The sequence below is a fragment of the Ochotona princeps genome, chromosome 5 (assembly GCF_030435755.1).
Source record: "Ochotona princeps isolate mOchPri1 chromosome 5, mOchPri1.hap1, whole genome shotgun sequence".
NCBI classification, from domain to species: domain Eukaryota; kingdom Metazoa; phylum Chordata; class Mammalia; order Lagomorpha; family Ochotonidae; genus Ochotona; species Ochotona princeps.
In genome coordinates, this window is record NC_080836.1 from 57,730,427 (window position 1) to 57,743,538 (window position 13,112).

The 13,112-nt window shown below is 41.6% G+C and overlaps 1 protein-coding gene across 1 annotated transcript in view; it reads right to left on the bottom strand.

Moving 5' to 3' along the window:
- The window catches only part of TTN (titin), a 266,306-nt gene that overhangs the window by 19,116 nt on the left and 234,078 nt on the right, over positions 1–13,112 (bottom strand). The window contains exons 305-322 of the mRNA XM_058664684.1: positions 12,624–12,920; positions 11,937–12,524; positions 11,538–11,840; positions 11,125–11,421; positions 9,486–9,773; positions 9,079–9,378; positions 8,545–8,847; positions 8,135–8,440; positions 6,260–8,026; positions 5,702–5,995; positions 4,745–5,032; positions 4,330–4,629; positions 2,167–4,233; positions 1,762–2,064; positions 1,371–1,676; positions 988–1,278; positions 591–887; positions 177–482 (exon numbers count right to left, since the gene is read on the bottom strand). Coding sequence (XP_058520667.1) covers positions 177–482; positions 591–887; positions 988–1,278; positions 1,371–1,676; positions 1,762–2,064; positions 2,167–4,233; positions 4,330–4,629; positions 4,745–5,032; positions 5,702–5,995; positions 6,260–8,026; positions 8,135–8,440; positions 8,545–8,847; positions 9,079–9,378; positions 9,486–9,773; positions 11,125–11,421; positions 11,538–11,840; positions 11,937–12,524; positions 12,624–12,920 — 8,901 coding nt within the window. The remainder of the gene's footprint in view (positions 1–176; positions 483–590; positions 888–987; positions 1,279–1,370; positions 1,677–1,761; positions 2,065–2,166; positions 4,234–4,329; positions 4,630–4,744; positions 5,033–5,701; positions 5,996–6,259; positions 8,027–8,134; positions 8,441–8,544; positions 8,848–9,078; positions 9,379–9,485; positions 9,774–11,124; positions 11,422–11,537; positions 11,841–11,936; positions 12,525–12,623; positions 12,921–13,112) is intronic.

The following is a 13,112-nucleotide window of genomic DNA, read 5'->3' on the forward strand; positions in this document are numbered from 1 at the left end:
GGAGAAAATACTGCAATGACTTACAAAACAATGTTCATTGCTAGCTTACAATAGGCACGGTAGAAAGATTTGGCTTTCACTGTTAGATCATGCTAATAAGTATATGATTTTCACAAATTCTAAATTGTCAAGTGTTTTGATGGGCATTGGGTTCATGTGTGATTCTGGGAACTCACATGATGGTTCTCTGCACAAGATGAAGTTGGAAGCTTCACTGGGTTCACTGTTGCCAGCGGCATTCACTGCAGTCACGCGGAACTGGTAGTTGCAACCTTCCATCAGGTTGGTAACCTTCAGTCTAGTGTCATACACCACGTAGTCTCTATTGACACGTGTCCAACGCAGGCTCTTCTTCTCGCGTTTGTCTACGAGGTAGTTGCTAATTTCATTGCCTCCGTCAGATTCTGGTTTTGTCCACTGAATGATGATATGCTCCTTGCCAGCCCCAACTTCTTCAGGTATGCCAGGTTGTGAAGGAATAGCTGTTTACATTTTATGAAGATAAGAATGATCAGAATTATGCAGAAGCACCTTTGATCCCACAACCCAACCTTTCTACCATGAAGTTGTTTAAAAGTGTCGCTACTCACTGAATGAGTTTCTGGCTATGATAGGCTGCGATTCAACAGGCACACCTGGGCCGTATTTGTTTACTGCCCTCACTCGGAATATGTATTCATTGTTCTTGATGAGTCTGGTAACGACATAGGAGAGGGTTGGGCATTCGCCTTCCACAATCACCCAGTTGAGCCTGCTGGTCTCACGTCTTTCCACAATGTAGTGAGTTATTTCTGCTCCTCCATCTTCCTGAGGAAGGCTCCAGGCTAAAGTGCACTTCTCCTCTGTTACTCTGCTGACCGTGAGTTTGCCACATGGGCCAGGGGAATCTGAAAGAGGTGAAATGAGAAGTCATGATAAAGATCATTCTGTTTTTCTGTTTCTACTTGAAAATGCTATAAAAATGCAAGAACAGTTGATGGACTTTACCAAGAACTTTGACCATGACAGACACAGCCTTGGTTCCACTGGCATTCTTAACTGTTAAAGTATATTTTCCACTGTCATTTCTGTCGCAGAACTTGATCACAGCAGTTGCCCGTTTGCCAGTATACTGCAGCGACACTTTTTCACAGAGGTCTAGCTCTTTGTCTCCTTTAGTCCAGATAATTTTAGGTTCAGGTTTGCCACCAACTGCAGCATCGAGGACAAGATCAGAACCTGCTCTGATGGTAACCAGGTCACCCTGTAATCTAGCATCCAGTTCGGCCTTTGGTGGAGCTGTTAATAGGCAAAACAAATTTGGATAAGTATCAGTGTGTGTTTCATACGCATTGTGATCATTTAAAAGGAGGATGTTGGTTATTTCTTACCATACTCATCGTGGCAGGTGACAGGGCCTGTGGATTCTGACCCTTTGCTAATGACACCTGCTGCATTCTTGGCCAGCACGCGGAATTCATAGGTGTCTCCTTCACTGAGAGCAGTCACAGTGAAGAAGTTGTCAGACACAATGGTATAGTTGCACTTCAGCCAGCGACCATCTCCCACCTCACTGACTGGCTTACGCTCTATGATGTAGCCCACAACTTTGCTGCCTCCATCGTACACTGGGGCAGACCAGGTTAATGACACTGTTGATCTTGTGACATCCGTCACCTCTGGTCTGCCTGGTGCATCTAGAGGGATACAAAAATAAGGTTAAAAAATACAGTTCTGAGTTCTACTACTACAATTTTAAAATGCCCTTCAACTAACACATACCAACAGGGTTTTGGGCCATCATGGGTCTTGAAGCTTCACTGGCCTTGCTGACACCAGCAGCATTGAGTGCGTAGGTTCGGAACTGATATTCCAGGCCTTCTACTAAGCCTGTCACTTTGTAATTGCACTCCAAGCATGGCACTTTGTTTTCTTTCACCCAAAGGATGGTGTTGCGTTCTTTCTTCTCAACCCAATAGCCAATGATTTTGCTGCCACCGTCATGGTAGGGTTCTTCCCAACGAATAGACATGGCAGTTGCAGACACGTAGTAAACCTCTGGTCTGGTTGGTGCACTTGGTGGGACTAAATAAAAACAACAGTGTCAAATATGAATACAGTTTTACAAAGTCTGGTGGAAATATTGAATAACAGATACTTTTGAAATATATGTTTTAGTTGTCTTACCAAATGGATGCTCTGCAACTATTGGTGCTGATTCTACAGGCTTGCTGACACCAAATCTATTCTCTGAACTGACACGGAAAGAATATTCCATGTACTTTGTGAGATGAGTGACTTTAATCTGAGTGCGCTTGATACTGGAATTGACAAGCTGCCATGCGGTTGTCCCTGACTCACGCTTCTCAACTATGTAATTAGTGATGTCGGTGCCGCCATCATCTTTAGGTTCAGACCATGACAGGACACATGATTCAGCTGAGATAGATGAGACCTCAATGGGGCCAGTTACTGGGCCAGGCCTTCCAATGACCACCACGGTGATGGTAAATGTTTTGACACCAGCTGTGTTTTCCAGGGTCAAGAAGTATCTTCCAGAGTCACCTCTCATGCTGTCCTTGACAGTCAGAGTGGTTCTATCTTTAGTTGTTGTGATGCTCACTCGGTCTGTCTCTTTCAGTCTCATTTCTTCCAGTTTCCATGTCACTTTGGGTGCAGGACGACCACTGATTGGGACATCAATGGTAAATGGGCTTCCTGCTTTGCAAGTGATGAGCTGATTGGTTATTCCTGTGAGGTCAGCAGTAGGCTCAATTTGAGGCTCTTTGATGATGACAGAAGAGAATGCTTCCCTGGGTTCACTGTAGCCAGCATCGTTCTTGGCCTTCACACGGAATTCATATTCAGTGTTCTCAACAAGGCGTTCCACTGTGAAAGTTAGCTGTTTGGTGTGACCAGCTTCCACCCAGAAGTCAGATCCCTTTTGTCTCATTTCAAGCAGGTAGCCAGTGATCCGGCTGCCTCCATCATGGTCAGGTTTAAGCCAAGCCAAGACAGCAGAGGATTTGCTTGTGTCGATGACATCAAGTCTCCTAGGTGGAGCAGGCTGTTCTGTGGCAACGATGGGTTCTGGCATTTCATATGGTTCACCAATGCCATACTCATTTTCTGCAGAAACACGGAAATAGTATGGGACACCTTCTGCTAGGTCCCCGACCTTGAGGATCTGACGAGTGCATTTCTCACTGACAGTCTGCCAGCTGCGGCGACTTGCTTCTCGTTTCTCCACTACGTAGTGATGAATTCGGGCACCACCATCAAGGAGAGGGGCATCCCATAGCAGTGTAGCAGATCCCCGAGTCACATCCTTGAAGGTGATAGGACCAGGTGGGCCTGGAGAGTCTAGTACCTTGACGGTGAATGTGATTGACTTACTACCACTGTTGTTTTCCACAGTAAGGGTATATTTCCCTGCATCATTTCTGTTGCAGTTTTCCACAGTGAGGGTGCTGAATGAGTCTGTTGTGTGGATATCAGCCCGGATACTAAGGTTGGAGTCTGGCTTGCTCCACACAGCTGTAGGAGTAGGTCTGCCCTGGTAGGCAATGAAGAGGCGAATACTGGCCCCAGCCCTTACAATATGAGTCTGCTTGAAGTTTGCATCGATGTCTAACTCAGGAGCTGTTAATCGGTCAACAGCTTTAATCGCACCAGTCACTTCACAACTGTCTCCTTTTCCAGCACTGTTGATAGCACTCACTCGGAACTTGTACTCTTCACCTGCCTGTAGATCAGTGACTGTGTATCTTGTCTTCACACATGCCTCTGCATTCACCTTGTGCCAGTCACCTAAGTCAGCTTTGCACATTTCTATAATGTACCCAATTATTTCCATGCCACCATCAAAGACAGGCTTGGCCCATTCTAAACTCACAGTTGTTTTTGATGTGTCTGTCACTTTGACCACTGAAGGAGCACTTGGTGGGCTGACAGGTTCTCTGCATTTAATTAGCCTTGAGATGTCACTTGGAGGTCCTACTCCTGCAGCATTTTCAGCCATGACATGGAATTCATACTCATTGCCTTCTGTCAAACCCGTGACCTTGTATCTGGTCTCTGAGATTGGTCGCTTGCTGATCACTTTTACCCATCTGGTGCTCTTCTTTTCTCTCCTTTCAAGGATATAATGTTGAATTTCATTGCCACCGTCTGATTCTGGCCTTGCCCAGGTCAAGGTGATGCTATTGCCAGTGACATTGCTGGGTTCTGGAGTGCCAGGGGCATCAGGAACAGCTATAAAATGTTAAATAAGGGAAAAAATTACCCAAAACAGCCACATTTTCTTGTAAATTGTATGGATAGGATCATTTGATAAAGATGGAAACTTACTGTATTGTATTTGAGCAGTGACTGGATCAGAATCAAGTGGCCTGCCGACACCAAACTTGTTAACAGCAGAAACACGGAATTGGTATTCATTACCACTTATTAGCTTAATGGCAGTGTAGCTGTGAGCCTCGCATTTATCCTCGATGAGTGCCCAAGCAAGTCTGCTGGTTTCCCGTTTTTCAATGATGTAGTGAGTGACGGGAGCACAGCCATCATTGAGAGGAGCATCCCACCACAGCGTCATCTTCTCGCCAGTAATGTTGGTGAATCTGATTGGCCCAACCACCTTTCCTGGTGTATCTGTAAGAAACATTTCCTGAGTCAGTTTCCTCTTTCATGTCCATTAGAACACAGTTAAGACATGTCTCATCTAAGTCCCATAAATTGTACTGTTAATAATCTGTTTTAAAAATACCTTGTACTTTCACAGTAATGTCTGCTTTTGTGGAGCCAGATACATTTTTGGCTTCCACTGTATATACACCGCGATGGTCCCGGGTGGCATCTCTGACAAAGAGGCTGGTGGATCCAAGTACATCTGTTATTTCCATATTCATTCTCTTTTCGATTTCTACTCCATCTTTGAACCAAGTTACCCGAGGGATTGGCCGTCCTTGTACCAAAGCTCTGAGTCTCAGGCTCTCTCCAGACTTAATAGTGACACCATCGAAATATTCAGGACCGAATTCTACCGTTGGTGGAACTATAAAAGAAGAGTATGTTAATTTGGCTTAATAAAGCTTTACATAAACATATCTTTCCTTAGTGCTACATACAAAATCTGGAGTGGTAAGGACTTGCACTCTGCTATCAAAGTCTGTCTTGAAAGTAGGTTTGCTAATGGAAAATTTGGAGTGTGAGGTTAAACAGTTGCTCATTGTTAGGTTATTTTCTCTCATGTCTGTCACATTAATTTTGTGTTTTGTAAGAAGAGATAAGACACAATTACAGATCATTTAGTTTCTAATTGTGTTGCATAATCAAACACATTCTGCAAGAAGCTTTAAACTGCATTTAAGCAAAGGGATGGTTACATTGTTGGATATATAATTGAATAACTTCTCTAGAGATGCAGAGTTATTTTTCAAGGCCTTTTTCTGCATTTATTATAAATGGCTAAAATTACAAATCTGTAACCTGATTACCACTTGCATGCTCTTTATCCAAGAATGGAGTGAAATAATAGACATTGTCAAAAGGTGGATGCCTATTATGTTTTTCTTCTATTCTTCATATAAAAAAATAATTTATACGCATAGCAACCTGTATAGGCTGTGTTCTATTCCCATTTTACAGAAGAGGGGCCAAAACCTTTTTTTTTTAAAAATGTGAACATCTTTAGTCACACTGGAAATCAGTTACAAATGCTTACCATTTTCATCTCTTGTCATAATAATGCCGGAAGACTGTGAGGGCGGGCTTATGGTTCCAACAGCATTTCTTGCAATTATTCTGAACTCATATCGGTCCCCAGGACTAAGGCCTGTGACTGTATATTGACACTCACTGACGTCAGTAAAGTTGCATCTAACCCAGCGATCCTCCCCTTGCCGTTTCTCAATGCTGTAGGCCACAATCTTACTGCCTCCATCACGCAAGGGCGGGTTCCATTTAAGTGTGATGGTTTCCCGGGTGACATCAATGTAGTCTGGAGTTCCAGGTGGATCTAAAAAGTTATAGGGTAGTTAAATGCATCATTATGTTTGTAGCCAGCTCTCAGTTCTATCAGTGGGAGAGGATACCCTAAATAAATTTACCATACTCAAAGCTATTACTTTCCACTATGTTTCCTAGTGTTTACTTCCTTCTCTTTAGATGATCTGTTTTCTAGTGATAAGAAGGTAAGAAAGAAAGAATGCAGGGAAGAAAAGCAGTATTTGATTTCATTCTCAGTTGCCAATTTAGATATATTTGAATAACAGTCACTTACCTACTGGGGAAACGGCTAAGGTAAATTTGCTTGGGTCACTAGCTGAGCTTAGGCCAGCCGAGTTTTCAGCATATACACGAAATTGGTAATCCAGGCCTTCAATCAGTCCAGTAGCTCTGTATTCTCTTCCAGATATGGGTGACATGTTAATTCTCTGCCAGAGGATGCTATTTCTTTCTTTCTTTTCAACATGGAATCCAGTAACTTCTGAACCACCGTCGTAAACTGGTGCATCCCAAGTTAGTGACATGCCATCAGATGTCACGTTGTATATAACCGGTTTTCCTGGGGGGCCTGGAATCCTGAACTGGTGTTTCGCCACAATAATGGTAGAGACCAGTGGTTCGCTGACTCCATATCTGTTTTCTGCCCTTACTCTAAACTGGTATTCAGCATCTTTGACCAGATTAGGAACTTTGAAAGTTGTCCTGGCAACACTTGAACACACCATCTTCCAGTTAGTTTGTGAAGTTTCCCGCTTCTCAATGCTGTAACAAGTGATCTCTCCTCCTCCGTCATCTTCAGGCACATCCCATGACATGATGGCACTGTCAGCCTTAATTTCATCAAATCGAATGGGTCCTTTGGGTTTCGATGGTGGGCCAAGAGTGATGATAGTAATGGGGAATGAGTTTCTACAAATTGCATTATCAAGGATAACAGTGTATTTTCCTCCATGCTCCTTCTTGACGTTCTTAATATTCAGTGTGATTTTGTTTTCAGTTTTACTGAAACGAACATACTCACTTTCTTTCAATGGCAAACCATCTTTCAGCCAACTGATGGATGGTTTGGGCTTTCCTTTATAAGGTAATTCAAGATGTACGTTATGCCCAATTCTCACAGCGATTTGTGCACCAGGGATTTCTGACAGATCAACTTCAGGTGTAATTACAAGTTCTTTGACTGTAAGGGGTCCAATTGTGACACCATCACTCATTCCTTTTTCATTTCTGGCAGATACTCTGAATTCCAGGACCGATTGTTCTTTAAGCTGTCCAATCTCAATTTCACATGTTTTACTTATGCCAGCATGTGACCATGTTTGTTCACCTTTGCCTTTCCTTTCCACAACATAGTCTGTGATGATGCTGCCGCCATCAAAGTCCGGTTTGGTCCAGCTCAAGGTAACAGATGTCTTTGTGGAATCTTTCATTGTGAGATCTCGAATGGGAGCTGGTACTTCTGCAGCCTTCATGGGCTCTGTAGTTTCACAGGGTTCTCCAATTCCAATTTCATTTTCTGCAAGCACTCTAAAGAAGAATGGAGTTTTCTCTGACAAATCTAAGACCTTGAAGGATGTACTGGAACACTTGTGTGACACAGAAGACCATGTTCTCTTAGTAGCATCTCTCTTTTCTATGATGTAGTTAATTATGGGAGATCCCCCATCGATGAGAGGAGGATCCCAGAACAAAGTGACTGTGCCCTGAGAAACATGTTTAATTTGTAGTTTCTGGCAGGCAGCTGGCGTATCAAGCACTTTAACACTCACAGACGAAGACTTGGGCTGACCAACTCCATTTTCTATTGTTAAGATATATTTTCCTGTATCATTGCGAGTAACTTGAGGAATAATGAGTAATGAAGATGAATCAGTGTTTTGAATGTTGTATCTGGCATCAGTACCAAGATTCTTCTCATCTTTTCTCCATGTGACAGTAGGTGTAGGTCTGCCTTTAAAGGGAATCAAGACATGCACATCTTCACCAGCTTTAGCAATAATAGAGGTTCGGAGAGCCACATCTAGGTCAATCTCTGGTTCCTCTGTAGACATAAAATGCACACAAACAGTGAATTTTACAAAGCAAGGTGATGAATGATTCCCTGAAAGTTCTCCACTAGAAAACGTGAAATAGATCAGTAGGTACATACCCAAGATATCTTTAGCTTGTGCAGGTTCAGTCATTTCTATCGGTTCTCCTTGTCCTGCACAGTTCACTGCAGATACCTGGAAGTAGTAGTTGACTCCAGGTGTGAGGTTAGATACCACATATTCTGTAGTTCTGACTTCTCCTTTGGTCGACACGGTAGTCCATTCCTCTTCTTCTCCTTGTCTCATCTGGATGACATATCCAGTGACAGCACTGCCCCCATCATAGACAGGTTTACTCCAGGCCAGTGTGATTGATGATTTCGTTGAATCGGCAATTCTGATCTTAGCAGGTGGCCCTGGAGGATCTAGAATGGCCGTGAACAATGTAGCAGTTATACAATCATGTATATTGTACATATAATATATTAAAGCAAACAGAGATGAGGTTGCAGCATATATGAGCACTTACCAATAGGATCAGCAGCTTTATAGAAGTCTGATGGTTCAGAAAATGGACCATGACCAGCAGCATTTATGGCACAAACTCGGTATTGATAGTCACTGTTTTCTGTGAGTCCTGTCACTTTCTGTCTGGTGTCACGGATTGTTTCCTTTAGCACTTTAAACCATCCTAGACTCTTCTTGTCCCGTCTTTCAAGGAAATAGCCACTTATTTCACTACCACCATCTGCAATTGGTCTGTTCCAGACAACAGTCATGGAATTCTTGGTGATCTTTGTCACCTCTGGTGTGCTTGGTGGTCCAGGTGTAACTGTTTAGAAAGGCAAGGCAAATGAGTCCAAAGGCTTAACATTACTGACAAATTCTATCCATTATTATCCATTTCATTTATTGTGTTCGTATTTTTCACTTTATGAAAAGGATGATAATATATGATACAAAAGAAAATCATTTTAATAAGACACACTCATGAAAGAATAATCTGTATTTTTTTTAAATGTCTGTAGTTTTTGTTGCAGTTTTCCTATGGAATCACACTTACCAAAGGCATTTTTGGCTACAACTGGTTCCGATTCCAAAGGCTCGCCAATTCCATATTTGTTCACAGCCCGGACTCGGAAGATGTATTCATTTCCTTTGATAATTTTGGTGGTTGTAATGATGCATTCTTCCAAATTTTCAGACACCATAGACCAAACGACACGGCTAGTCTCACGTTTTTCTATGATGTAGTGAGTGATTTTTGCACCGCCATCATCAGCTGGAGGCCGCCAGAGAAGGGTTATCTTTTCAGCAGTGACCGTCTTAAATTCAATTGGTCCACCTGGAGGTCCTGGTTTATCTGAGAAAAAGTGAAATAATATGTCAGCTTTCTTCAGAAGCCTATTAGTATGAAATTCTAGGTTTTATGTAAATCAAAGATGACATTGCTGTGTATACAGCACCTACCAAGGATTTGCACTCTGATGGTGGCCGAGGCTGATCCCATGGCATTCCTTAGTTTCAATTCATAGCTTCCACTGTTGAGGCGAGTGGCATCTTTGATGAGTATAGATGCAAGGTCAGTGGTATTTTCCACACAAACCAGTGCATTGGTTTGTAATTCTTTATCATCTTTGTACCACTCAATTGTAGGTTCAGGCTTGCCAGAAATGCCAGCTCTCAGTTTCACAGAGGTACCTGCTCTGTATTTGACAACTTCTGTGTATTCCAGAGGCAAATCAATTACAGGTCCACCTGCAAGAAATGAGGATGAGAGATAGTTAGACTATTATAAGGATGAAAAAGTCATTGTTGCGATAACGTCCAAATAAGATCATTGGTTCTTATTAGTCACACACACACACACACACCCCAATTCTAATCCTGTTTATCTAATATTTTAAACACTTATATTTCACAAATCCTCTTTCTATCTCAGATGTGGAAGAAAGTTCATGAATAAGCTCTGTACTCTCAGTGACTTTGTTCTAGTTGCACATTAAATGTCCTTTAAATGTCTTTTAAAGTCTATTAAAGTATTTTGTTTCAGTGATGAAATGGAATATGGTAGTGAGAACATCAGAGAAGATGCTGTATTTGTACTTTCCCCCACTATAGCATCTCTTCTTTTTCTCTAGCCACCTCTTATTCTTTGCCTTCACAGTTTTCTGATATCCAAGCACTGAGTAGTTCAAATCAGACCCTTGGTGACTGAATTCTCTATTCACAGAGTTCTGCACTCAGCAGATTTTTCTACCAGGCTGCTAAGTACTACTGAGAAACAGAACTAAATTTGATTTGCTTCACAGTCTCATGAATACTGATTCAGGGTCCACAAAACCTGATCCACAAAAAGCAGCATTAGAATTCTCAGCAGAATGGGAGTGTATGTTTTCCCCAGTCATTTGAGTGGCTGGATTTGTTCCTGAACAATGGGAAACTTACCAGTAAAAAGTCAGAGTATCTAACTCTCATGATATTTGATCTTTTAACCACTATTGAGTTGAACATGTTACCCACTTTCCAGAATGGTCAAGACATGTATTTTGAACCAACAGTGATTTTAGAGAGGGTTTTAGAGGCTGTCTGAACCTCCACTCCATCACTAATGAGCAGTTTCACCCTGGGAAGGCTTAAGTATTCTAAATCTTAATTTCTCTTCTGAACACTGCACTAGCCTTAGGGCTGTTAGAACTAAAGGAGTGAATTCATGAACATTTCTAGTACTTGGTAGCTACTGCTAATGCTATCATAATCAAAGTCAGTGTTTAGTCTGTCACTTAATAGCAATATTCTCTAGGGATTCAATACTACTTTTAATTTCCAACTTTGATAATTTGAACTATAATGAAAGTACCACATGTATAATCAAAGATTCATAAAAGTTTGGAGTTGCAAAGACCCTTAGCTATCCTTTAGTACAAATCTCTGATTAATTTCTATGGCTGAGTCGAGATGTTAAGAGAGATTAAGTTTTCTTTGCTCTCCCAGTTAGCTCATCATTCTTTCTAAATAGCTCATTAAGGTACACAGTAAATGTGGAAAAGTACAGGGAAGATATAGAGTTAATTAGCTGTTGGGATTCAAAGTGCTAAAAAATGCTTACCATAAGAATCGATGCATGTGATGGGGCCCACAACCTCAGATGGATTGCTGATGGAACCAACAGCATTCCTAGCAAAGACACGGAATTCATACTGAGAATTCTGGGTCAAGCCAGAAACAACGAATTGAGTCTCGATAACATTGGTGAAGCTGGCCTTGGTCCATCTACCATCTGGAAGATCACGTCTCTCCACAATGTAGCCTGTAATCTTGCTTCCTCCATCGAAAGCTGGTTGTTGCCATGAAAGGCTGACGGAGTTCTTTGAAATATCTGTGATACGAACATTTCTTGGTGGTTCTGTGGTAATAAGAAGAAACACATTAGCAGGATATTTGTCATTTTATTTTGCTTTGCAGAAGTAAGATTTGCAATTTTAAATGATTAAAATTGACTGCCTCATAACAAATACATACCACAGGCATCAATGGCCAAGACTGGTTCAGAAGCGTGGCTGGGTTTCCCAATACCCGCGGCATTTTCTGCATATACCCTGAATTCGTAAATAAGCCCAGCACTGATTGTTGTAACTTTGAAGTGAGTTGTTCGGATAATCATTTTGTTAGCTTTTTGCCATAAGATACTGTTTCTGTCTTTCATTTCCAGGTGATAACCTATGACTGCATTGCCTCCATTGGACACTGGTTCATGCCAGCCCACTGTGATGCTTTCTCGAGTAACATTAGAGACCCATGGTGTAGATGGGGGTCCAGGTGTTGCTAAGCAAGAGAAAAAAAATTCCATAATTAATACAAACATTTAAAATGCTTATGGTAAATGAATATCTTAGATCTTTGAGAAGCTTGACAGCTTACTGTATGGTAGTTTGACAACCACACAAGCTGAATCTATGTGGTCACTTATGCCAAAGCGGTTTTCTGCCTTGATGCGGAATTGGTATTCTTCTCCTGTGGTTAGCTTCATGATTTTAATCGTGGTTCTTGCTACTGTTGCAGACACTTCAGTCCAGACAGCTGTACTTGTTTCTCTCTTGAGTACAATGTAGTTGGTAACTTGACTTCCACCGTCATACTTAGGGGGCTCCCATTTGAGAGTCACACTTTCTTCAGTTACATCACTGATAGCAACAGGGCCAGTTGGAGGACCAGGCCTGTCCAGCACGACAATGTTAATGAAAGCTTTAGTGGTACCACTGGAATTGGCAGCAGTGATCTCATATCTTCCAGCATCACCGGCAACACTTTCTTTGAGATTGATAGTCAGGTTCTCAGCAGTAATTTCAGTATTAAATCTCATGGTTGCCTTCAGTGGGATTCCGTCTCTTGATAAGGTCACTTTGGGCAATGGTTTTCCAGAAATTGGAATGTCAACTTTAAGGTTTGAACCAGCTCTTACATATACAGTGTGACTGGGGAAATTTTTCATGTCAATTTCAGGTGGTTCTGAAATAGGAAGAATATGGAAAATGAATGTAAAAAAGACTTTCTAAAAGTAAACTTAAATCAATGCAAATAAATAGGCCTCTGTAAAATTAGACATACCCAGCTGTTCCTTAACGAGAACAGGAAGCAGGAGCTCTCTTGGGTCACTTAGGCCAGCTTGATTTTCTGCAAATACTCGGAAAAAGTATTCTGAGTTCTCCCTCAGGCCAGAGACAACGTAATGGGTTGACTTTACCACTGCACATTTCACCCAGTTTTTCTGTCCTTTTTCCAGTGCTTCCACAACATAATGAACAATTCTGCTTCCACCATCATGTTCAGGCTTCAGCCACATCAGGGAAACACTATCTTTGGATACATTTGTTACTCCAAGTTTTTCAGGTGGACTTGGTTTTTCTAAGGAAGTGAAGCATTTAAAGAAAGGGAAGAATTGTTTCATTTCTAAATGTGCATTTTTCCTATATTGTAAAAAGAAAACTTACATGAAAGCTATATATTTAAATTGAGTTTCTTATTTTTTGTATAGTCAGTTTGAGCCCACCAAAGCTTCCCCAAGTTAAGTTGTTACATGTTATAGCATTCACATTC